General features: G+C 51.3%; 1 protein-coding gene across 5 annotated transcripts; it reads right to left on the bottom strand.

Moving 5' to 3' along the window:
* Positions 1-23,452, bottom strand: LOC104317765 (uncharacterized). Of its 5 annotated transcripts, none has more exons than XM_069811797.1 (4): positions 23,378-23,446; positions 22,693-22,960; positions 21,028-21,190; positions 1-2,160 (listed from the first exon to the last, which is right to left on the bottom strand). In XM_069811797.1, the coding sequence occupies exons 1-4, from the start codon at positions 23,431-23,433 to the stop codon at positions 2,033-2,035; spliced, it is 615 nt and encodes a 204-aa protein (XP_069667898.1). In that variant the 5' UTR covers positions 23,434-23,446; the 3' UTR covers positions 1-2,032. The 5 variants fall into 5 exon arrangements, 3 of the variants coding, with proteins under 3 accessions (XP_069667898.1, XP_069667894.1, XP_069667906.1); XR_011329645.1 differs by lacking the exon at positions 1-2,160 and adding an exon at positions 16,003-16,231 and having other exon boundaries at positions 22,416-22,960; positions 23,378-23,452; XR_011329646.1 differs by lacking the exon at positions 1-2,160 and adding an exon at positions 16,003-16,231 and having other exon boundaries at positions 21,028-22,521; positions 22,608-22,960; positions 23,378-23,452.
* Positions 23,453-23,663: the final 211 nt, after the last annotated feature.

The raw sequence follows: 23,663 nt of genomic DNA, 5'->3' as shown, positions 1-23,663 counted from the left end.
GCTTTTATTATCAAAAGTAGAAAATAATACCAATAGGATAGAATGGAAGAAAAAGGCAGAAATCAGGCAAGCACTCGGGATAGGGTTGCAAGAATAGTCACCACCATGGATCCAGTGGCGTCCCATTGGTTCTCAATCTTCAATTCTTTGGTGGTAGGTGCACGCCATGGCTTGTCTCCACGGTCTTTTATAAGCTCGAGACAAATAGTTCACACTTCAGTCTCTTACACCACCCCATGACTCAAAAATTGCTTCAGGACCCATGGCGGTTTTGAGAAAAGATAGTTACGTAGAAAAGGCCAGAAAAGAGCATTTCATACAATCCATACTACCGATGGCGTGGTTTGACGGACAGCATGAATTTGTTTAATACCATCAGGTGAAACAGTAGTTACAAATTGCATATTAGTTACAATACGTTGAATCAATTGTATAAAACATGGAATGATACATGGCAAAAACAACACCACGGCAAAACCACATAACAAGTAAAATAGGATTCGCTTGACCCACGGGCCACCTGGGAGCCAGGGAAATAAGTCAATGTCCCAGCCTTTCCATGTCTGGACAGGAACGTGGGCTAGCTTCCGTATTCCCGCGGTAATTTGTTTAACAATTTTACCACTGTCATCAATTTTTAAGCAACAGTTAGAATCATTTAGTTTACCGCAAACACCTCCTTCTTCGGCTAGCAGGTAATCAAGAACCATGTGATGTTGGAAGATTGCTGTTCGCATTTGGGTAGCCTGATCTGCCAATAGATCAAGGGTGTTGGCTGTTTGGTTGGTAATAATCTCCAACACATCTTGCAGCTGAATGATGCAATTTAGATTGTAAATAGGTTCTCGAGCACCACTAACCCCCTTGTTGGGGTCCCAGGTGGCAGGTCCATAATGTTGTATGATACGTTGAGGGGTCCACTCATCTTTGCCCCAGGTTTGACCACTTCCACCTGCCACAGAGGTATCAATGGACCGCCGATATCGATTAAGATCATCATACACCTTAACACCCAGTCCATCACCTTCATTTTCCGGGAGCAGAAAAAACAAGGGGTGAATTACCCCCACATAACACACTCCAGTCCAATTTGCTGGTAACAGTTTGTAGGCATGTTGGCCACACACCCAATAGTGGCCCTTTAAGGCTCGGGTACCATTTTCAAACAAACCAGTGGGTGTCCATGGTGATTGGAAATATGTTGTATTATCTACTCCTAGAGGATGGTTTGATGGACCATTCATCAACAATCTGTCCATGGCTTTTCCTACCTCCTCTGTGGTGCCCCAACAGATAGGAAGTCTATCCGGACCTATGTTCAAATGTCCCTGACAGTCTTTATTATCACTTGACCACCAAATTTGAGTCCCATCAGGGAGCCAGGAATATGTCTTATCAGTGAATTTGCATTTCCAGGCACCAGAACCATGGTGCCAAAAGCAGGTAACATTAAGATGGTTATTAGACTGATTAGCGGAAGACCAAAAATTGGAAAACTGTTTCCTGTGTCCTGTTTGATTCACCCAAGCCCACCCGGGCCAGCGAGGTACAAAATTCGAGGAATGGGAACTAAAGAGGCTACAATACATCTGGTAGCCTGCATTGTGTGAAATAGGGTCCGAGTTTGTGTTTCCTGAACAATTAATCGGTCTACAACCGTCAGTGAGGCAATGGTTGCCATAAGTATAGGTCCAGTTACATTTGATGTTTCCCACAGGGACACCATCTTTCTGTGTTTGGTTCAGGCAATATTCACCTTGGGCTGGGTATCTTATTGCCCAGGGCTGCGTGTCTTCACCCCAGTAAGAATCATTTTTTACCTCACTGTAATTACTCACTAACCATTTCGGGGAAATAGGGACAGCAGTCCATGGCCAGCTTTCCAAACCCAAGGGTCCACCACATACCCAACAATTAGTCAGGTTAAAAGTGTTGGCCACTTGCTGGCCTAAAACAATAAATTCATTTTGCCACAACGAGCCGATGAGGGGGGCACAGGAGTTTCCCCAAATATTAAAGGTGGCGACAATGGTCAACCAAAACAACGTCTGCGGTGGTATGCCAAACATCCTATAAATATTAACAAAGCAATCACCGACAAAACCATGCAGACAGTCAGCAGGTTCATGTGTTCCTTCAGGCAGGCTCCAGAGTCTTCACCTGGAAAAGAAAAAAAAACAGACTCGGTTCATTCTAAGGAAGCGGAAACAAATTGTTATTAGAAGGATGGAATAATCTACCTGGTGTTGATCTTATGTTCTTTTTGTCGTGGTTTCAGCCCAGCCGGTAACAAAGGACCACGCGGCCGCTCGCTCACTCCTCCCGCCCCCCTCCGGTGGGATGGGGGGAAGACGGAGGAGAGGGAAAAAAAAAACCCAAACCTGGAACCTCGAGGGTTGAGATAAAGGCAGTTTACTGGAACAACACAAAGAAATTGCAACAACAACAACGGTACTAATGAAAAAGTATACAAAAAGAGTGATGCACAGTGCAACTGCTCACCACCCGGGACCCGACGCTCTGCCACTTCCCCCACCGAAAAGAAGAGCCCACCCCCCGGCCCGCTCCCCCTTTATATACTGAGCATGATGTCACATGGTATGGAATAGCTCCTTGGCCAGTTCAGGTCAGCTGCCCCGGCTATGCCCCCCACCTCCCAGGTTCCTGTAAAAATTAACTCTATCCCAGCTGAACCCAGGACATTATCCACCCCTTATTCTATACCATCTACATCATGCCCAGATCTTACATTTTCCAATCGACCACTACCACTTCCTTGTCTTATATATATAAGTATATGGACTTGCGTCCGTCCCCGTCGTCCCCCCGCACACACACACACACGCGAATGGTATTCCTTTAGCGTATGGGCTATTCCTCTAATGTGTCCATTGATTTTATTTAGTCCATGACTTTGGGGCTCCATCTGTTGTAACAGTTCTTCAGGATAAGAGAGATGGTGTGAGATGGTGGGTTGTTGTATGCTGCCTCTGGAACTTGTGGCTAGTACATTTGGTGCAACTCACGCCCTTGTTCTGCAGGTCGAGGATGTTGATCTTGAGGAAATTGCTGGGTGTCAGTTCAAGTTCTGTCGCTGTTGTACTTGGCTTAGTTTCAAAGTCCATCCCGCAGTCATTTGGGTAATTCTTACAGTAATACCCTTGATATGGCATATAGACACTATAGATACAATGACATGCATTGGCAGGGTATTTAGCAGTTAGGTATCATACAGCCCAATTCACTGGCTATTCTCTCCCAAAATCAAATCTCCCTGAGGTACACATCGAACTTCCCCATCCTTCTGCATCACCCACCAGGTGTACCCAGGTCCCTGAGCAAAAACAACCCCTTGAATGGGTTTGCCTCTGCTTGAGGGAGGACTAACCCAGACTGTCTTTCCTAACATACTCCTCATGCGCACTACAGGGACTTTATCGCCTTCTACAGTATGTGGAAGTCTTGGTTGGGCGGGGCCAGCCCGATTGGCGGATCCTCTAGTATTAACTAACCAGGTGGCTTTTGTTAAATGTGTATCCCAATGTTTGAAAGTCCCACCCCCCATCGCTCTCAATGTAGTTTTCAGCAGTCCGTTGTATCGTTCGATTTTTCCGGAGGCTGGTGCGTGATAAGGGATGTGATATACCCACTCAATGCCGTGTTCTTTGGCCCAGGTATCTACGAGGTTGTTTCGGAAGTGAGTCCCGTTGTCTGACTCGATTCTTTCTGGGGTGCCGTGTTGCCATAAAATTTTCTCTTCAAGGCCCAGAATAGTGTTCTGGGCAGTGGCATGGGACACAGGGTATGTTTCCAGCCATCCAGTGGTTGCTTCCACCATTGTAAGCACATGGCACTTGCCTTGGCGTGTTCGTGGGAGTGTGATATAGTCAATCTGCCAGGCCTCCCACTGTTTATATTTCAGCCATCGCCCCCCATGCGACAGGGGTTTTTGCCGCTTGGCTTGCTTAATTGCGGCACATGTTTCACATTCGTGGATGACCTGTGCGATAGTGTCCATGGTCAAGTCCACCCCTCGATCTCGAGCCCATCTATATGTTGCATCTCTCCCCTGATGGCCTGAGGTATCGTGGGCCCACCGAGCCATAAATAGCTCACCCCTACGTTGCCAGTCCAGGTCCACCTGAGACACTTCAATCTTGGCGGCCTGATCTGCCTGCTGATTGTTTTGATGTTCTTCAGTGGCCCGACTCTTGGGTACATGAGCATCTACGTGACGTACTTTTACCACTAGCTTCTCTATCCGAACAGCGATATCTTGCCACAGTGCGGCAGCCCAAATGGGTTTACCTCTGCGTTGCCAGTTGCCCTTCTTCCATTGCTGTAGCCACCCCCATAGGGCATTTGCCACCATCCATGAGTCAGTATAGAGATAGAGCACTGGCCACTTTTCTCTTTCAGCAATATCTAATGCTAGCTGGATGGCTTTCACCTCCGCAAACTGACTCGATTCACCTTCTCCTTCAGCAGTTTCTGCAACTAGTCGTGTAGGACTCCATACAGCAGCCTTCCACCTCCGATGTTTTCCCACGATGCGACAGGACCCATCAGTGAACAGGGCATATTGCCTCTCATTTTCTGGCAGTTTATTATACAGCGGGGCCTCTTCAGCCCGTGTCACCTCCTCCTCTGGCAACATTCCAAAGTCTTTGTCTTCTGGCCAGTCCGTGATCACTTCTAAAATTCCTGGGCGACTGGGGTTTCCTATGCGAGCTCGCTGTGTGATCAGTGCAATCCACTTACTCCACGTGGCATCAGTCGCGTGATGTGTAGAGGAAACTTTCCCTTTGAACATCCAGCCCAGCACTGGCAGTCGGGGTGCTAAGAAGAGCTGTGTTTCAGTACCAACCACTTCTGAAGCGGCTCGAACTCCTTCATATGCTGCCAATATCTCTTTTTCAGTTGGAGTATAGCGAGCCTCGGATCCTCGATATCCCCGACTCCAAAACCCCAGGGGTCGGCCTCGGGTCTCTCCAGGTGCTTTCTGCCAAAGGCTCCAGGTAGGGCCATTCTCCCCAGCTGCAGTGTAGAGCACATTTTTAACATCTGGTCCTGTCCGGACTGGCCCAAGAGCTACTGCATGAACAATCTCCCGCTTAATTTGTTCAAAGGCTTGTCGTTGCTCAGGCCCCCATTTAAAATCGTTCTTCTTCCGGGTAACTTGGTAGAGAGGACTTACAATTTGACTGTAATTTGGAATATGCATTCTCCAAAAGCCCACAACACCTAAGAAAGCCTGTGTTTCCTTTTTATTAGTCGGTGAGGACATAGCTGCTATTTTGTTGATCACGTCCGCAGGGATCTGACGACGCCCGTCTTGCCATTTTACTCCTAAGAACTGGATTTCCTGCGCAGGTCCCTTGACCTTACTTTCTTTTATGGCAAAGCCAGCCTTCAAAAGGATTTGGATTATTTTCTTCCCTTTCTCAAAAACTTCTTCTGCCGTGCTGCCCCATATGATGATGTCATCAATATATTGCAGGTGCTCTGGAGCTTCACCTTTTTCTAGTGCAGTCTGGATCAGTCCATGGCAAATAGTGGGGCTGTGTTTCCACCCCTGGGGCAGTCGATTCCAGGTGTACTGGACACCCCTCCAAGTGAAAGCAAACTGTGGCCTGCACTCCGCTGCCAAAGGAATGGAGAAAAATGCATTAGCAATGTCAATTGTGGCATACCACTTAGCTGTCTTTGATTCCAGTTCATATTGAAGCTCTAACATATCTGGCACAGCAGCGCTCAGCGGTGGCGTGACTTCATTCAGCCCACGATAATCTACTGTTAGTCTCCAATCCCCATTAGATTTCCGCACGGGCCATATGGGACTATTAAAGGGTGAGTGAGTCTTGCTGATCACTCCTTGGCTCTCCAACTGGCAAATCAGCTTATGGATGGGGATCAGGGAGTCTCGGTTGGTGCGATATTGCCGCCGGTGCACCGTCGTGGTAGCAATTGGCACCTGTTGTTCTTCAACCTTCAGCAACCCCACAACCGAAGGGTCCTGGGAGAGACCAGGCAGGGTAGACAGCTGTTCAATCTCCTCCGTCTCCAATGCAGCTATACCAAAGGCCCAACGGTACCCTTTTGGGTCCTTGAAATACCCCCTTCTGAGATAATCTATACCAAGGATGCACGGGGCCTCTGGGCCAGTTGCAATGGGGTGTTTATGCCACTCATTCCCGGTTAGACTCATTTCGGCTTCCAATACGGTTAGCTCTTGGGATCCCCCTGTCACACCAGAGATACAGATGGGTTCTGCCCCTTTATAACTTGATGGCATTAGGGTACATTGTGCACCAGTGTCTACTAGAGCCTTATATTCCTGTGGGTCTGACGTGCCAGGCCATCGAATCCACACTGTCCAGTAGACTCGGTTGTCCCTCTCCTCCACCTGGCTGGAGGCAGGGCCCCTCTAATCCTGGTTAGAATATCTGTTACCCACTTTTTGCACATGTGAATCAGAAGTCCCTTCAAGAGGATCAGAAATGAGATCGGCCCATCTACTGCGCCCGGGGGACTGCTCACGGGAAACTGGAGCAGCAGTTTTCCAAGAAGAATCTTCTTTTCTGGTTGCTTTTTCTCGCAACTCCCGTACCCGTGAATCCAAGACTGAGGTAGGTTTTCCATCCCACTTCCTCATGTCCTCTCCATGGTCACGCAGGTAAAACCACAGGTTAGCCCGTCGTGTGTACTTTCTCTCTCCTCTCTCTTGGGCAGAGGAACGCTTACTCCCAATAACTGCAATGCGGGCCTGTACAGGTGAGGAGGAGGACATATCTACTTTGAATTGCTGGAACTCTCGGGACAATTCCTCTACAGCTGAGACACAGGCCCGTAGGGAGGAAGAGAGACTTCCTTCATATTGCCGGAGTTGGACAGCCAATTCATCCACCGTTTGTCCATAGCCTTCTTTCCAGGACATTACTGCCAATGAGTTGGCATAGGTTGGTGGTGCACTTCGTAGAAACTTCCGCCACATCGGTTGTGTGCATTGGACTTCATCTGGATCTGTGGGTGACTGCGCATTTTCTGGATCATTATAAATCACCTCCAGCACGGCTAATTCCCTCAGGTACTGGATACCTCTCTCCATGGTGGTCCACTTGCCTTGGTGACATGTAACTTCATCCCTGAAAGGGTATCTTTCCTTTACACCTAACAGAAGTCGCCTCCAGAGGCTGAGGACTTGTGTTTTTCTCCCAATCGCCTTGTCGATACCCCCTTCTCTAGACAGAGATCCCAACTGCTTGGCTTCCTTACCCTCTAATTCCACACTACTAGCCCCATTATCCCAGCATCGGAGCAGCCAGGTAACAATGTGCTCACCTGGGTGGCGGCTAAAATCTTTTCGCATGTCACGCAACTCACTCAGGGATAGAGATCGGGTAATTATTTCAGGTTCTGCCTCTTCCTCCTGTTCTCGCGATGACCCTGGTTCATCTTCATCTCTCACTGAGCGAACTGATTTCTTTGTGTGTTTCTTTTTCTGTACAGGGGCGACTGATACTGGCACAGGTTGGTTCTCTGGTTTAGTGGCAGTATCTGTCACCGGGGTAGGGGCAGCCATGCTACCTGTTGTCGTGGTAGGGGCGGCCACGGTGCATGTTGTCGGGGTTGGGGCGGCCACAGTGCATGTTGTCGGGGTTGGGGCAGCCACGGTGCATGTTGTCTTGTTTTCCATCTTTTCCCGCTTTTCCCCCTGGGGGTGCTGCATAGTATCAAGCAGGGTTTGGTAGATACCGGCCAGGGCCCAGCACAGTGTAGTGAGTTGTGTGTCTCTGGGATAGCCACAGCATTTTCCTTTCAAAAATTCTATCACTTCATGAGGGTTCTGCAGTTGTTCGGGAGTGAACTTCCAAGTCACTGGAGGTGAGAAGTTCTCTAGATACCTGCCCACATCCTCCCACACGCCGTGCCACCCATGAATATCCAGCTTTGGGACAGATCTCTGGGTGGTACTCTTAAAGAGCCTCTTTGTAGCCCTAGACAAGACCTGAAACATAGTCAGGAGGCATAGCACTAACAGCACACAGGCTTGCGCATCCCAAGGATATTCAAAATTCTCGAAAACTGTTGTAATTAGTTGGAAAGAGAAAAGGGAGGGGAACGGATGGGGGGAAGTATCCCCCCCTGACTTCCCCATGGGTTGGGTGTAATTACCAATAAAATCCGACAGAAGGTGCCCAAAGTCTGGAAATGATATCACTGCCTCATACAGATAACAGCTTAACCTCATGACCAGTGATGTAATCATTTCACAAGTCGACATTGCCCAGTACAGCAAAATGATAATCCCAATCACTCTCCCAGAGATGAGATACGCAACTACAGGCAATACATAAAGCATATAAGAACTTACAAAACGCCACCATGTAAACAGCTGAATCAACATTGTGACTAACATCTATTTATCTAGTATAAGAAATGCGTATGACAAATTTGTTTCAACACGCTCTGGCCAGATCTGTCGTTATCTCAACCCTTCGTGCCCCACGTTGGGCGCCAAAAAGGACTGTCGTGGTTTCAGCCCAGCCGGTAACAAAGGACCACGCGGCCGCTCGCTCACTCCTCCCGCCCCCCTCCGGTGGGATGGGGGGAAGACGGAGGAGAGGGAAAAAAAAAACCCAAACCTGGAACCTCGAGGGTTGAGATAAAGGCAGTTTACTGGAACAACACAAAGAAATTGCAACAACAACAACGGTACTAATGAAAAAGTATACAAAAAGAGTGATGCACAGTGCAACTGCTCACCACCCGGGACCCGACGCTCTGCCACTTCCCCCACCGAAAAGAAGAGCCCACCCCCCGGCCCGCTCCCCCTTTATATACTGAGCATGATGTCACATGGTATGGAATAGCTCCTTGGCCAGTTCAGGTCAGCTGCCCCGGCTATGCCCCCCACCTCCCAGGTTCCTGTAAAAATTAACTCTATCCCAGCTGAACCCAGGACACTTTTCCATAAGCATCCTTTGCTTTCCAACTATATTTATTCATTGGGGTTTCCAGTACCAGAGGTACTGCCCCCACCGTGGGGAGTTCAACTAAGACTGGTTGGCCCAGAAAATGTGATGGATTTCTGGGATGATCTGGGCCATCTGGGGCTGGCATAATGGTTGGGTCCTTTGGGCAGAATGCTGTAATTTTCAGGCACCTGTTTACTCCCCAATGACTGTTAACACTAGCCACCACATCCCATAGCCGTTTGGCCCATCCTGGCTTATGTGGTTTGAGGAAGCACTTCAGTAGCTCATTTGTTCTTTCCACAATTTCATTTGCCTGTGGATAATACAGAATATGGTATACCCATGAGATTCCTTCCTGGGTTGCCCAGTCGTGCACTATTTTAGCAGTAAAGTGGGAACCATTATCCAACTGAATCGACCATGCTTTGGGGAAGGTGCCAAACCACTCTTTCAAAGCTTTCACTGTGTCCTCCCCAGTAGCTCTGGCAAATGCTTCAGCTTGGACTAACCCTGACACTATCTCTACTTCAACTAACACATAATGCTTTCCTTCTGATTTTCAGAAGGGACCAATATAGTCCACTTGCCAGGCCTCCCACAGCCCTTTCCCCTCCCTCAAGTGTAGGGGTCACCTTCCAGGGGGTGTCTTTCTAAGCGGCTACAACATTGTTCACAGGCGGACACACAAGTCTTACATTCTTCCCTGGTAACTGGCTGTCGTGGTTTAACCCCAGCCAGCAACTAAGCACCACGCAGCCGCTCACTCACTCCCCCCCCATCCAGTGGGATGGGGGAGAAAATCGGGAAAAGAAGTAAAACTCGTGGGTTGAGATAAGAACGGTTTAATAGAACAGAAAAGAAGAAACTAATAATGATAATGATAACACTAATAAAATGACAACAGTAGTAATAAAAGGATTGGAATGTACAAATGATGCACAGGGCAATTGCTCACCACCCGCCGACCGACACCCAGTCAGTCCCCGAGCAGCGAATCCCTGCCCCCCCACTTCCCAGTTCCTAAACTAGATGGGACGTCACATGGTATGGAATACACTGTTGGCCAGTTTGGGTCAGGTGCCCTGGCTGGGCATGAGAAGCTGAAAAATCCTTGACTATAGTCTAAACACTACTGAGCAACAACTGAAAACATCAGTGTTATCAACATTCTTCACATACTGAACTCAAAACATAGCACTGTACCAGCTACTAGGAAGACAGTTAACTCTATCCCAGCTGAAACCAGGACACTGGCCAACCTCGAGCTTGGGCCTCACGATAGAGATCTTTGACCCCTGAATGTTTCCTCTTTACATGCAGCCATTCTAACAATCAATCCCAATTTTTTCTGCTATTTGGGTGTTCTGGAGGGGAGCTAATTGGGCTAATTCACCAGTTTTGCCATTCCACCAACTAACAGGGGTGCTATCCTGTTGATGGGAAGCCACCCAGGCTACTGCAAATTTTCCTTGCCTAGCAATGGTTAGAGTATCTTGCCACTTTTCTTTCTGCCCTACAGGCATCCTGTTGACCTCCCACTCATTCTGTTCCCAGAACAGAAGCCATTCAGTACAGCCTTTAAATACAGCATAAGAGTCAGTATAGATATAGACAGGAGAGGTAGATTGGGCTTCATGTTGGAAAACAATCTGTACTGCAACTAATTCCCCTACTTGAGCACTACCTTCCCCTTTGGTGATTATTTGTTTGTCTGCGTCTACGCAGAGTCTACAGCTCGATATTTCCAAGTTCTTCCTTCTCGCTTAGAGAAAGCATCAGTAAACCAAACATTCTGCAACTGCTCGGAAAACGGAGGGGCCACTTGTATTACGGGAGGGAGTTCGGGTGTTTCTCTGTCTGGGCTCATCTCTTGAATGGTTAACATCTTTGTGGCTCCCTCAGACACTGTAAAAATGTCACAATAATGCTCTATCTGGGCATACCATTTCCGCACAGAGGCCCTCCGAGCCACCTACTGGCTGTTGCCGAATAGTCCATTCAGCCTCTCTCAAGGCTAAACTGACTACAAACCAACCCTCCTCCCAGGCTGTATATCTTTTTTCAGTGTCTTTAAAACTACAGGAATAGAACCCAATAGGTTGAATGGGTCCTTCAGGGCCCTTTTGCCATAAATGTATTGATAGTCCTGTCTTGGCAAATCCCCATTCAATATGGACGGGGTCTATGGGGTGAATGGGACCAAGAGCTTGGTGAGTAGTCGCTTCAAACACTAGCAACTGCAGTGCTGCTTTGTGGGGTTCAGACCATTCCCACTGGGCCCCTTTTCACAACAAGTCATACAGGTGTCTTGCAATAATTGAAAAATTAGGGATGTGTTTTGGAGAAAACACAAGTAATCCTAGTACATGCTGCAAATCCTTTTTTGACTCTGACATTTTAATCTGATCTAATGAGGAAAGGGTGTCTGGTAGAATACATGTCATTCCTCCCTTCTACCAAGTTCCTAAAAACTTTACTTCAGTTGAGGGTGTTCGTATTTTCTCTGGTGGAATTTTCAGCCCCAAACTTTCTAAGTGGGAAATCCTGAGTTATCTGAAATCTGAACTTTTTCTGTCTCATCCCCTCCCACAAGAATGTTGTCGATATATTGGTAAATGCTGACCACCTCCTCTGTCTGAACTACTAGCTCCTGCACTAACGCTTGATGGGCTAGAGTGGGGGAATGCTTATATCCTTGTGGGAGTCGGGTGAAAGTAAATTGCTGACCTTCCCAAGTGAATGCAAAGCAGTCTTGGTCCTCTGGTTGTAGGGGGACCATAAAAAACATGTCATTAACATCCGCTGTTGCTATAATCAGGTGGGCTCATTCCTGGATTGTAGCTATAAGCTCAGCAACATTAGGTACCGCGGCTGTCAACAAACCGGTATTTGCATTAAGTCTGAGATAATCTATAGTCACTCTCCACTTGCCATTAGGTTTTTGTACTGGCCACACCGGGGAGTTAAAAGGAGAGTGGATCGGCCACCCTGTTACCAACTTTTCTAATTTGTCTGTTGGCAGCCTGTCCATTAAGTCATGTGGGATCCCCTTCTGCTGTCCCTCCGCCCACAGTATATTATCTTTGTTAGGGATGTCTCTCCCTCCTGGCAGTTTGGTGAGGGGTGTTCTCTTATCACTCCCAGGGCGCAGAACTGTTTTTACTTCTGCTCACGTCAAGCCCCTGGAGTCCATTTTGGTGGCTGGAGAGTTAACAGGACCATACTTGTGCCCGTAATTAATTCCTGGGCCACTTCTCCCCAAGTCCACATTTTCCTATCTGGGGGTTGCTGGTGCACCAATCAGGCATGAGTCCTTCTAAAGCAGCTGCAACTCTCTCAACCTGGGGCATCGCCTGTATCTTTCCTTGTAATTGTATACCAATTGGCTTCAAAGAATCGGGGAGTCCCCTTATAAGGGGAGTCATTCACTCAGGATCTACCGGCATCATCATCAGGGACTCCTGTCTAGGCTCCAATTTTCGATCATACATCATCTGCAGACAAGCTGCCTTCTGCACACTCTCTACTAGTTGATGAATCGTCCCTGTAATTGCGAAGGGGTCCCCCCTCTCCAAGGGGTTCAACCCCCCACCCAACAGGCTGCCAGTTGGGTTAAAGACTGGGGGGCGTGGTAATTCCCAGTAGTTAAAAACACTCCCGGTGCCCAGTACCCTTCTGCCTCCTTTTCAGTTAACAGAATCTGGTCCCTCCCAGACGATACTCTCCGCACATACTCTGTTTCTGACTCCTTAGGGGTTTGGCCAAATTCCTTTTTTAGTTTCGCCAACTCATTGGCAGTATAGGGGCCTCCTTAGTTGTAACTTGGGGGGACTGGTCCTGCTCATCATCGTAAACATACTCAGTCTTGACTAAGGGTCACGACAAAGGCAGTTCTAACTTCTCGACTCTCTCTTTTGCTGCCTGCAGGTCATCAAAGGGGTAGCCAATTTCTGATCTTGGGGGAATTCCCTCGCGGACAGTATCCGCAAGGAGCTGCTCCTTAAGAGCAGTCTGCAAATGTTTCACTTGGTTCTTTTCTGCTTCAACTTGTTCTTTTAATTGGGACCGAGCGAGGTTTTGGAGGGATTCAATAATTTGAGATTCTGCAGTGAGGCGGCAATCCCTAGCCTCTCCTGCTGCGGCCAAACTGGCACTGAGAATGGCACAAACAATAGATTTTCCCTTTCCTGACTGCACTCTAGTGTCTTTCTGTTGAAGCGACCGTCTGATCAACAACGCTCTGCAGATTATGCCAATTTCCCTGAGCCCAGTCTACCCCAGGCACAGAGAGTCACGCTTTTATGTTTTTCTAAAAAATCAAACAAAACTTCTTTCCCCAAAGGGGCAATTTTACTATCATTCATCTCGTATAAAGCAGGGAAGCAGTTGTCTCAGGAAGGCAGCACATAAAATATTAAACACAACACAAACCCTTATGTTCCTGAGAGGTCTCACGTATTTGGGAAACAGTATGGCACTCTCCTCTCAAGGGATCCTGTCTGTGATGCCAATTTAATGCCCTGACCCAATATCAGGGAGAGGTTTCAATATGATCCCAAGAGCGAGATTAAGACACAAACAAGGTCAAAGGCTGTATACCCAAACCAGCTTTTATTATCAAAAGTAGAAAATAATACCGATAGGATAGAATGGTAGAAGAAGGCAGAAATCAAGCAAGCACTCGGGATAGGGTTGCAAGAATAGTCCCCACCATGGGTCCAGCGGCGTCCCGTTGGTCCTCAATCTTCAATTCTTTGGTGGTGGGTGCACGCCGCGTCTTGTCTCCACGGTCTTTTATAGGCTTGAGACAAATAGTTTACGGTTCAGTCTCTCACAGCCCTTCAAGTCTAGTTCAAAGCTCTGTCAATGAGCCCTGCTAGCTCATGAGCAAAGACCCTCTTCCCCCTTTGAGAAAGGTCAGTCCCATCCAATGCCAGCAAACCTGGTACCACGTAGACCATCCCATTACTGAAGATGGTCTGATGGACCACAGGATGAGAAAAAAGGCCAGGGAACAGGACAAAGGGGAGTAACGGGACAGCAAGCTGGGCAGGGGGACACAGTGAGAAACGATGCGATAGGCAGTGGTATGGAGATATACAGACAAAAAGTCAGAAGGAGGAGAGAGGACAGAGAGAATAAGAGAAAAGGGACAGGGAGCGGGGCAGAGATGGAGAAAGAAACGTTAGAGACAGAGAGAGGAGGAGAGTGACAGGACCGAGGCAGAAAGCTGGAGAAAGAAAAAATAGATAGTGATGGGTAGCAGGCCAGAGGGACAAGGAAAGACAGGAGGAAGGACAGAGGGATACAGAAAACAGGTCAGGGACTGGGAGCCAGAAAGCAGGATGCTGCAAAAGAGACAAGAGATGGGGAGCAGAACACTGGAATAAAGAGCCAACGAGAGCAACAGAGAGAATGACAGAGACATGGAGCAAGAGAAAAAACAGGAACAGGGAGCAGGACAGAGAGGTGAAGCAATAAATAACAGGACCAGGGAGCAGCACAAGGGGTCCGAAAGAGTAAGAGATGAACAGGAAGGAGGATAAAGACAGTGAGATGCATAATGAAAAAGAACAGTGACCGTGGGCAAGACAAAGGGAAAGAGAGAGAAAGAAAAGGAGGGAGAAAGATAGGAAGGCAGGGACATGGAGGGGCACGTGTAGGCACAGAGAGGAAAGGAACGCCAGGAAACAAGCCAGAGAAATCGTGGGGAAAAAAAATACAGATGCAGATCAGGACAAAGAGATGGAAAAGAAAAAAACAGCAATGGGCTGCAGACAGAGACGGAAGATGAAAAAAAGGAGGGAGAGGGAGCGGGACAAAAGCGCAGAGAGATGAAATGGGAGCGGTAGAACAAGAGGAAGGAAGAAGGAGCAGGACAGAAGAATGGAGAGGAGAGGGACAGGGAAGCAAAACAATGACAGCAGCTTGGGAAAGAGAGGGACCGGGACTGCCTCCAGCAGACCGGGAGCCTGCAGCCCCAACACCCCCAGGCGGCCAGCGGGCAGGAGGCACCCGCGCACCCACCGAAAGGGCTCGTTCGCCTCACCGGCGGCCCTGGCCCTCACCCACCACCGGGAGTCGCGCCCGGCACGCTGCCACGATGCGGCAGCAGCAGCGGCGGCGGCAGCGAGCACCCGCCGGGCGGCGCGTGCCCGGGCGCGGCGCTGCAGTCCCGCGCTTTGCGCGCCGGCCCCGCGCAGACGGGGCGGCAGCAGCGGGCGCGGCAGCAGCGGGCGCGGCAGCAGCGGGCGCGGCAGCAGCGGGCGCGGCAGCAGCGGGCGCGGCAGCAGCGGGCGCGGCAGCAGCGGGCGCGGCAGCAGCGGGCGCGGCAGCAGCGGGCGCGGCAGCGCCAGCCCGCCGGCACCGCCGCGTCGCGTTGTCGTTACCGGCTGGACGGCAGCGTGGACCGCGGCGGCAGCTCCGCGCACGCGCGGCGCCCCAGGCGCAGGACGGCGCGCAGGCACCGCGGGTGGGGGTGGGGGGGCGCCGCGGGAAGCCCGCAGGAGACCACGCGAAACCGGCAACGCGCCGGAGAGCAACGCTGCTGCCCGGCAGCCGAGTCCGCGAAAGCCGCAGCTCCCCCAGCCCGGCCGCCCGGCGCCGGCAGCCCACGCCTCCCGGCACGGCCCGGGACGTAAGACGGCCGGCCGGCAGCCCCGCGCCGCAGCAGGACAGCTCCCGGCACGGCGCGGGAGGCAGCCCTCCCCGCTCTCCGGCCCCCCGGGGACACCGGGTCCGTTCCCCCAGCCCCTCCGCCGACGGACCCGCGATCCCCGCCGAGCCCCCGGCTCTGTCTCCGGGCTGGCCCCTCCGCCCGGCTCCGACACGGCGCGGCCCCGTCGCCATCAGCCTCACCGCCCGCACCCGGGGCTCCCCCGGCCCCGGGCCGCAGCTGGAGCCCAGCAGGAACGGGGGGCCGGGGGGGCATCGCCCGACCCCCCCGGCGCGTCACACCTCCTCCCCCGGGCTCCCTCACGGCCCCTCGCACGGTGCAAAGGGAGCGCAAACGCAGCCGGGAGGGCAGAGGGGACGGCGAGGGTTTATTCGGTCACACTCCTAACAAGTCCTGGGACCGAGTCTGCTCTGGGGCTCGGGGACCCCAATGCTGCCCCTGCCCCTGGGCCACCTCGGCAGTTGGTCCCTGAGCCACGCTCGTCGGTCCATCGGGGAACAGAGAGTCGGTCTGTCGGCTCCTGGAGCGATGGGCTGCTGGGCAGAGGTGAGGGCTGCCAAAAATGAGGAGCAGGACACTAGAAGAGAGGACAAAAGTGGCAGCTGGCTAGACACAGCAGGGGTGCAGCAAGAAATCATGAGGCAGGGAACGGGACAGCGACGGAAAGACAGGGAGCCTGACAGGGATGGAGAAAGAAGCAGCAGGGAGAGAGGAAGAGAGGCAGCACAAAGAGGGAGGGGGAGCGGGATGGAGATGCAAGAAAAACCTGGGGGACGGGCAGCATGCCAGAGAAGGAGGAAAGAAGAGCAGGGACAGGGAGCCAGACTGAGAGAGATGGAGAAAGACAAAAAAAAGAGACAAACAACAGGGGGAAGAGAGGAATGGAACAACAGGGACAGGGAGCCGGGACGGCGAACGACGGAGGGAAGGGCCAGAGCGGGGCGGGGAGCAACACAAAACAAACCACGTAGCTACATGATACAGGGCAGAGAGGGAAAAATTAAGAAATAGGGACATGGAGACAGAAAAAAAGAGAGCTGGAGAGCAAAAAGAATAGCGTCGTAGTTTAGCCCCAGCCAGCAACTAAGCACCACATAGCTGGTCACTCACTTCCCCACCCAGTGGGATGGGGGAGATGATAATTGGGGAAAAAAAAAAGAAAAAGTAAAACTTGTGGGTTGAGATAAGAACAGTTTAATAGAACAGAAAGGAAGAAAACAATAATAAAATAATAACAATAATAAAATGGCAATAATAAAATGGCAATAATAATAATAAAAGAATTGGAATGTACAAAACAAGTGATGGACAATGCAATTGCTCACCACTCGCTGACCAATACCCAGTCAGTTCCCAAGCAGTGATCGCCCCCAGGCCAACTCCACCCAGTTTATATACTGGATATGACATCACACGGTATGGAATACCCCATTGGCCAGTTTGGGCCAGCTGTCCTGGCTGTGTCCCCTCACAGCTTCTTGTGCCCCTCCAGCCTTCTTGCTGGCTGGGAGTGAGAAGCTGAAAAATCCTTGACTTAGTCTAAACACTACTTAGCAACAACTGAAAACATCAGTGTGTTATCAACATTCTTCTCATACTGAACCCAAAACATAGCACTATATCAGCTACTAGAAAGAAAATTAACTCTATCCCGGCCAAAACCAGGACAAATAGCAATGTGTACAGAAAGAAGTGCGGAGGTAAAGTAGGGTCATCAGGCAACCAGAGACACCAGAGACAGTGAGATGGAGAAAGGACAAATGTGACAGGCTACAGGGCAAGAGGGAGGAATTAATAAATAGGGACAGAGAGCTGGCTAGAGAGACATGGAGAAAGGCAAAAGCTTGCACAGGCAACAGGACAGAGAGGGAGGAATTTAAAAACCAGGGGCAGGGATCCAGACAGAGAGAGAGGCAGAAATAAAATGGGAAAAAGTGACAGGCCACAGGGCAAAGAGGGAGGAATTGATAAGTAGGAACGTGGGACCAGAGAGAGCGTGATGGAGAATGGAAAAAAATAGTGGAGTGTACAGAGAAGAGGGAGGAATTAAAGAACAGAGGCTGGGATCCAGACAGAGAGACATGGAGAAAGAAGGAAAAAAAAAAAAGCAGTAACGGGCTACAAGACAGATAGGAAGGAAATAAAAAATAGCAGCAGGGAGGGAAAAAAATCCACACAGTCTACAGGGAGCAGAGGGAGGACCTAAAAACTGGGGACAGGGAGCCAGACAGAGAGAGATGGAGATTGCAGGGAATAGCGGGTTGTGCAGGAAAAAGAGGGAGGAATGAATAAATAGGGACAGGGAGCTGGACAGAGAGGGATGGAGAAAGGCAAAAATAGCAGCGGGGTACAGGGCAGAGAGGAAGAATTAAAAAGTGGGGGCAGCGAGACAGACATAGGAGATGGAGAAAAGAAAAAAGTGACAGGCTATACAGCAGAGAGGGAGGAATTAAAAAACGGATGGGAAGCAAGTCAGAATGAGATGGAGAAAGGGGTGGGGATTAAGAGCTGGGAAAGGAGAGACAAAGAAAGAAACAGAATTGCAACATGCTACAGGGCTGAGAATGAAGAAACTGAACAACAGGGAGAGGGAACCAGACAAAAAGAGACAGAGAAATTAAAAATAACTGATAGTCTCCAGGACAGAGAGGGAGGAATTAAAAAATAGGGAGACAGAGCCAGGCAGAGAGAGCTGGAGAAAGAAAAAATAGCCAGAGGCAATATGACAGAGAGAGGGAGGAAGGAAAAAACAGGGATCCAGAGCCGAACACAGAGAGACAGCGAAAGAAAGTTAGAACGACAGGCTACAGGGAGGAAAGGGAGGAAGGAGAAGATAGGGACAAGGACCCAGACGCATTGTGACACACACAGGAAGTACAGCAACAGCTAGAGGGTAGAGAGGGAGGAATTAAAACCTAGGCACAGGGAGCCAGAGGTGGGGAGGGAGATGGATAAAAAGCAGGGGAAAAAAAGAAAGAAGAGCTATAGGGAAGAGAAGGAGGAATTAAAAATTGGGATCCAGATCTGGACAGAGAGATGGAGAAAGAAGAAACTGAAAAACAGGGAGCGGGAGCCAGCCAGCCAGAGACACAGAGAAAGGAAAAACCATGATGGGCTCCAAGACAGAGATGGAGGAATTTTAAAAAGGAAGGGACCTGTAGCTGTTGGTTTGGGTTTGGTAGCGGGGGAGGGGCTACAGGGGTGGGTCTTGTGAGAAGCTGCTAGAAGCTTCCCCAGCTCCAATTCAGACCCGCCTCTGGCCAAGGCCATCAGCAATGGTGGTAGCACCTCGGGGGTAACAGATTTAAGAAGGGGAACCTACAGTGGGGCAGGAGATTGGAATGCGAGAGGAACCCCTGTGCAGATACTGAGGTCAGTGAAGAAGGAGGGGAGGAGGTGTGCCGGAGAAGGGGATGTCCCTGCAGCCTGTGGTGAGACGGCAGGCTGTGCCCCCCCAGCCCATGGAGGGGAGCGGGGGAGCGATGCCCACCTGCAGCCTGGGGAGGAGCCCATGCCAGAGCAGTCGGATGCCCCCGAAGATGGCCGTGACTCTGGGGGAAAACCTGCACTGGAACAGTCTGCGATTGAAAGACTGCATGGGAAGGACTCACGTTGGAGAAGTTCATGGAGGACTGTCTCCCGTGGGAGGGACCCCACGTCGGAGCAGGGGAAGAGTGAGGAGTCCTCCCTCTGAGGAGGAAGGAGCAGCAGAGACAAGGTGTGACAAACTGACCCCAATCCCCATTCCCCATCCCCCTTCACCACCGTGGGGGAGGAGGTGGAGAAAATAAGGAGTAAAGTTAAGCCTGGGATGGAGTGAGGGGTAGGGGAAGGTGTTTCAAGATTTGGTTTTACTACTTATTATCTTTATTTTGATTTGATTGGTAGTAAATAAAATTGATTTTGTTTTTTTCCCCAAGTTGAGTCTGGCTTTTGCCCGTGACCATAAGTGGTGAGTGATCCCTCCCTCTCCTTGTCTCAACCCACAACCATTTCTTTATGTTTTCACCTCATCCCACTGCGGGGGAGGAGTGAGCAAGGGGCTTCTTGGTGCTTTGTTGCTGGCTGGGCTTAAACCATGACAGTTGTACAGAGAGAGACAGAGAAAGGGAAGATAGCAATGGGCCACAGGGCCGCGAGAGAAGAATTAGAAAGTAGGGACTGGGAGCTGGACAGAGAGCGATGGAGAAAGGGAAAAAAAGCCCTGCAACAGGCTACAAGGCAGAGAGGGAGCGATTAAAGACTCAGGACAAGGAGCGGGACAGAGAACAGAAAAACAGTGACAGGCCACAGGGCAGAGAGGGAGGAATTACAAAACCAGGACAGGGAGCTGGACAAGAGAGAGATGAAGACAGACAAATAACAGCATTGTGCTACAGTGCTGAGAAGAAGAAACTGAAAAATAGGGACCAAAGAGTCAGAGAAAGGAGACACAGAACAAATCATAACAGGCCACAGGACAGAGAGGGAGGACTTAAAAAAATGGGACTGGGCACAATCTACAGAGAGATGTTAGGGAACGAAAATTTAAAGAGCAGTGCATACAGGGCAGAGAGGGAGGAGTTAAAAAACAGGGACAGGGAGCTGGACCAAGAGACTGAGAAGAGGAAAAGTCCCGACAGGCTTCCAGAGAGAAAAAGTGGGGCATTAAAAATTAGAGACAGGGAGTTGGACAGAGAGAGATCAAGAAAGGAAAAATCTGCAGCAGGCTACCAGGCAGAGAAGGAGAGTTTAAAAATGGGGACAGCAAGACAGACAGAGAGGGAAGGAGAAAGGAAAGAAGCAACAGGTGATGCGGCAGATAGGGAGAAATGAAGAAAGAGGGACAGGGGCCAGACAAAACAAGACATGGGAAAAAAAAATATAGCGACAGGCTAGGGGGCAGAAAGGGAAGACTTAGAAAAAGAGGGAGAGGGAACAAGACAGAGTGAGATGGAGAAAGGGGAGAATACTGACAGACCGCTGGACAGAGAGTGAGAAAGTCAAAATGAGGGGCAGGAAACAGGATAAAGAGAGACGGAGGAATAAATCATCTTGCAATGTGCTACAGAGCCAAGAAGGAAGACCTTGAACAACAGGGACAGGGAGATGGACAGAGAGAGCCAGAGACACAAAAATAGTGGCTGGGAGCTGGACACAGAGAGGCGGAGAAAGAAAAAATAGCCATAGGCTACAGGGCAGAGAGCAGGAGGACCTAAAAGGTGGGGACAGGGAGCTGCTCAGAGCGAGATGGAGAAAGGAGGTACGGGGGGGGGGGGGGGTGGGGAGGGTGGGAATCACAGTGGCATGGCAAAGAGAGGGGGTCATGGGAGGGGCAGGGAGGGACCAGGACACCAAAGAGGGAAGACAGGGCTCTGAGGGCCCGGGACTCACTGCAGCTCTTGGTCTCAGCACTGCCAGGAGACTTTGCCAGTTCAGACACTTCCTTCTGTTGTAACTCTGGCTGCTTGGCTGTCCTCCACCTAAGAATATGTGGGTGTCCCACAGCTCTAACGAGATGAAGCTTCCTAGACATGTAGCCTCGCTCGCTTGTGCGCTATGAGGAGTAGGAAAGAGAGATAAAAAGATAAGCAGGGAGCAGAACAGATGGATCAAGAGAGAAATTGAATGAGAGCAATAAAGAAGGAGGAAGAGAGAGAAAAAGATGGGGAACAAGCCAGAGGCATTGAGGGGGGGAGAAAAGAGAGAGACAAATTAGGACAAAGCAAGGGAGAAAGACAAACCAGCGCTGGGCTGCAGGATGAGAAGAAAGGCCCGGGAGCAGGACCAAGGGTACAGCGAGCTGGGCAAGAGAATATAGTGAGAAAGGGTGGGACAGGCAGTGGTATGGAGATACACAGACAAGAAGTTGTGGGGGGAAGTGGAGGACAGAGAGAATAAGAGAAAAGGGACAGGGAGCAGGGCAGAGAGAGAGAAAGAAACGTTAGAAACAGAGAGAGGAGGGAAGTGACAGGACCGAGACAGAAAGCTGGAGAAAGAAAAAATAGATAGTGATGGGTAGCAGGCCAGAGGGACAAGGAAAGACAGGAGGAAGGACAGAGGGATACAGAAAACAGCTGAGGGACAGGGAGCCCGAAAGCAGGATATTGTGAAAGACAGAGGGACGGGGAGCAGGATGCTGGGATAGAGAGCCAATGAGAGCAACAGAGAGAATGACAGAGAGGTAGAGCATGAGAAAAAACAGGGACAGAGAGGTGAAGGAATAAGTAATAGGGACAGGGAGCAGCACAAAGGGTCAGAGAGAGTAAGAGATGAACAGGAAGGAGGACAGGGATAGTGAGATACAGAACGGGGAAAAACAGCGACAGTGAGCAAGACAAAGGGACAGAGAGAGAAAGAAAAGGAAGGAAGGAGAGAGATAGGAAGACAGGAACACAGAGTGGCACATACAGGTGCAGAAAGGAAAAGAACACCAGGAACAGGGCAGAGAAATTGTGGGGAAAAAAGATACGGATGCAGATCAGGACAAAGAGATGGAAAAGAAAAAAACCAGCAATGGGCTGCAAGACAGAGATGGAGGATGAAAAAAAGGAGGGAGAGGGAGCAGGAGCAGGACAAAAGCGCAGAGAGAAAAAGAAAAGGGAGCAGGAGAACAAGAGAGAGGAAGAGAGAGCAGGACAGAAGAATAGAGAGAAAAGGAGAGGTACAGGGAAGAAAAAAATAATGACAGCAGCGTGGGAAAGGGAGGGGGCCAGGACAGGGGCAGAGAGGGACTGGGACACGCAAGAGGGGCGACAGGGCCCCGAGGGCCCTGGCCTCACCACAGCTCTCGCTGTGGTACCAGGAGGATTTGCCAGTTCAGACACTTCTTTCTGCTCCTCTTCTCCCTTCCTTTTCTGTAACTCTGGCTGCTTGGCTGTCCTCCACCTAAGAGAATACGTGTGTCGCAGCTCGTCCAAGATAAGGCTTCCTAGACATGCAGCCTCGCTCACTCGCACACTACGTGGCCATACCACACTGTTGGTGAAGCACACAGACCCTGCGGTGCACGTCGGCGGTCTGACCTCCTGTGGACTACGAAGAGGGATCCTTCCTCACCCAGAGAGGCTGGCTCTCTCCTGCCCGCGGCGGGAGGCAGCTGCTGGCCGGAGGGCCTTCCATTTCGTCGTCTTTAACCTTCTCTGGCCTCTCCAGCTTCAGCTGCAGCAGCTCCTGTCCGTGGCCGGCAAGTGCTCTGCCTGTCCCTTTTCGCCCCCACGCCGTGAGGAGAGGCAGACCAGGCAGAGACCGCCCACACGAGCCTGAGGCAGGTGCAGTCAATGACATCCCCGGGGAGGAACAGACAGCCATGCCCTCAGCGCAGCCCCTGCGAAAGGAGAAGCGGTGACCACTATTACCGTCGCTCGCCCCCGGCCGCAGGCTCTCCTTCGCACCGAGGGCCAGCTTGCTGCCCTCACCGCAGGGCTTGGGGGCTGCCTGGGGCTACGGGGCAGGCGTCGGGGGAGGGGCTGGAGCTGGGGGCTGCCGCGCGGGGCGAGCGGGGCCGGGGAGGCTCCGGGGGAGCTCCGGCGAGCTGGGGAGGCGCCCGGCGGCTGCGGCCGGGGGGTGCCCGCCTCCGTCCCCTCTTCCCCGCTGTCCGCTCCCGGGGAACTGCCCGGCGCTGCCCCGACCCGGCTCGCCCCCGCAGACCGGGAGCCTGCCGCGGCGGCCGCTTTGCACCTTCCCGTCCCGGACCCCCGGGCGGCCAAGAGACACCCCCGCCGAAGGCGACCGCTCGCCTCACCGGTGCTCCTGGCCTTCACCCGCTGCCGCCGAGACCCCCGCCCTGCGCGCCGCCATGCTGCTCCCGGGGCCCGCGCATGCGCCGGCCGCCGACACGGCGCGCAGGAGGGGCCGGCGCCGGGGCGCCAACGCCGGTCTGCAGTGCCGCGTTCTGGCCGCCAGGTGGCGGCAGCCAGCACCCGGCGGCAGCCAGCACCCAGCACCCGGCGGGAGCCAGCACCCGGCGGGCGGCCGCGGCGTTTCCTCAGCGGCGGCAGCAGCGAGCGCGGCGGCACCAGCCCGGCGGC

The sequence above is a fragment of the Haliaeetus albicilla genome, chromosome 2, assembly GCF_947461875.1.
Source record: "Haliaeetus albicilla chromosome 2, bHalAlb1.1, whole genome shotgun sequence".
NCBI lineage: Eukaryota > Metazoa > Chordata > Aves > Accipitriformes > Accipitridae > Haliaeetus > Haliaeetus albicilla.
Note: the sequence above shows the minus strand (reverse complement) of the source record. Positions and strands in the feature narration are given on the sequence as shown.

Excerpts from the sequence above, each read along its gene's own strand:
- LOC104317765 (XM_069811793.1), bottom strand. The coding sequence starts at position 23,433 with ATGGCGGCGCGCAGGGCGGGGGTCTCGGCGGCAGCGGGTGAAGGCCAG. Across the intron at positions 21,191-22,692 it reads GAGAGAGCCAGCCTCTCTGG|CGCACAAGCGAGCGAGGCTA; the intron begins GTGAGGAAGGAT and ends TACTCCTCATAG. Across the intron at positions 16,232-21,027 it reads TGCTGAGACCAAGAGCTGCA|TGTCCTGCTCCTCATTTTTG; the intron begins GTGAGTCCCGGG and ends CCTCTCTTCTAG.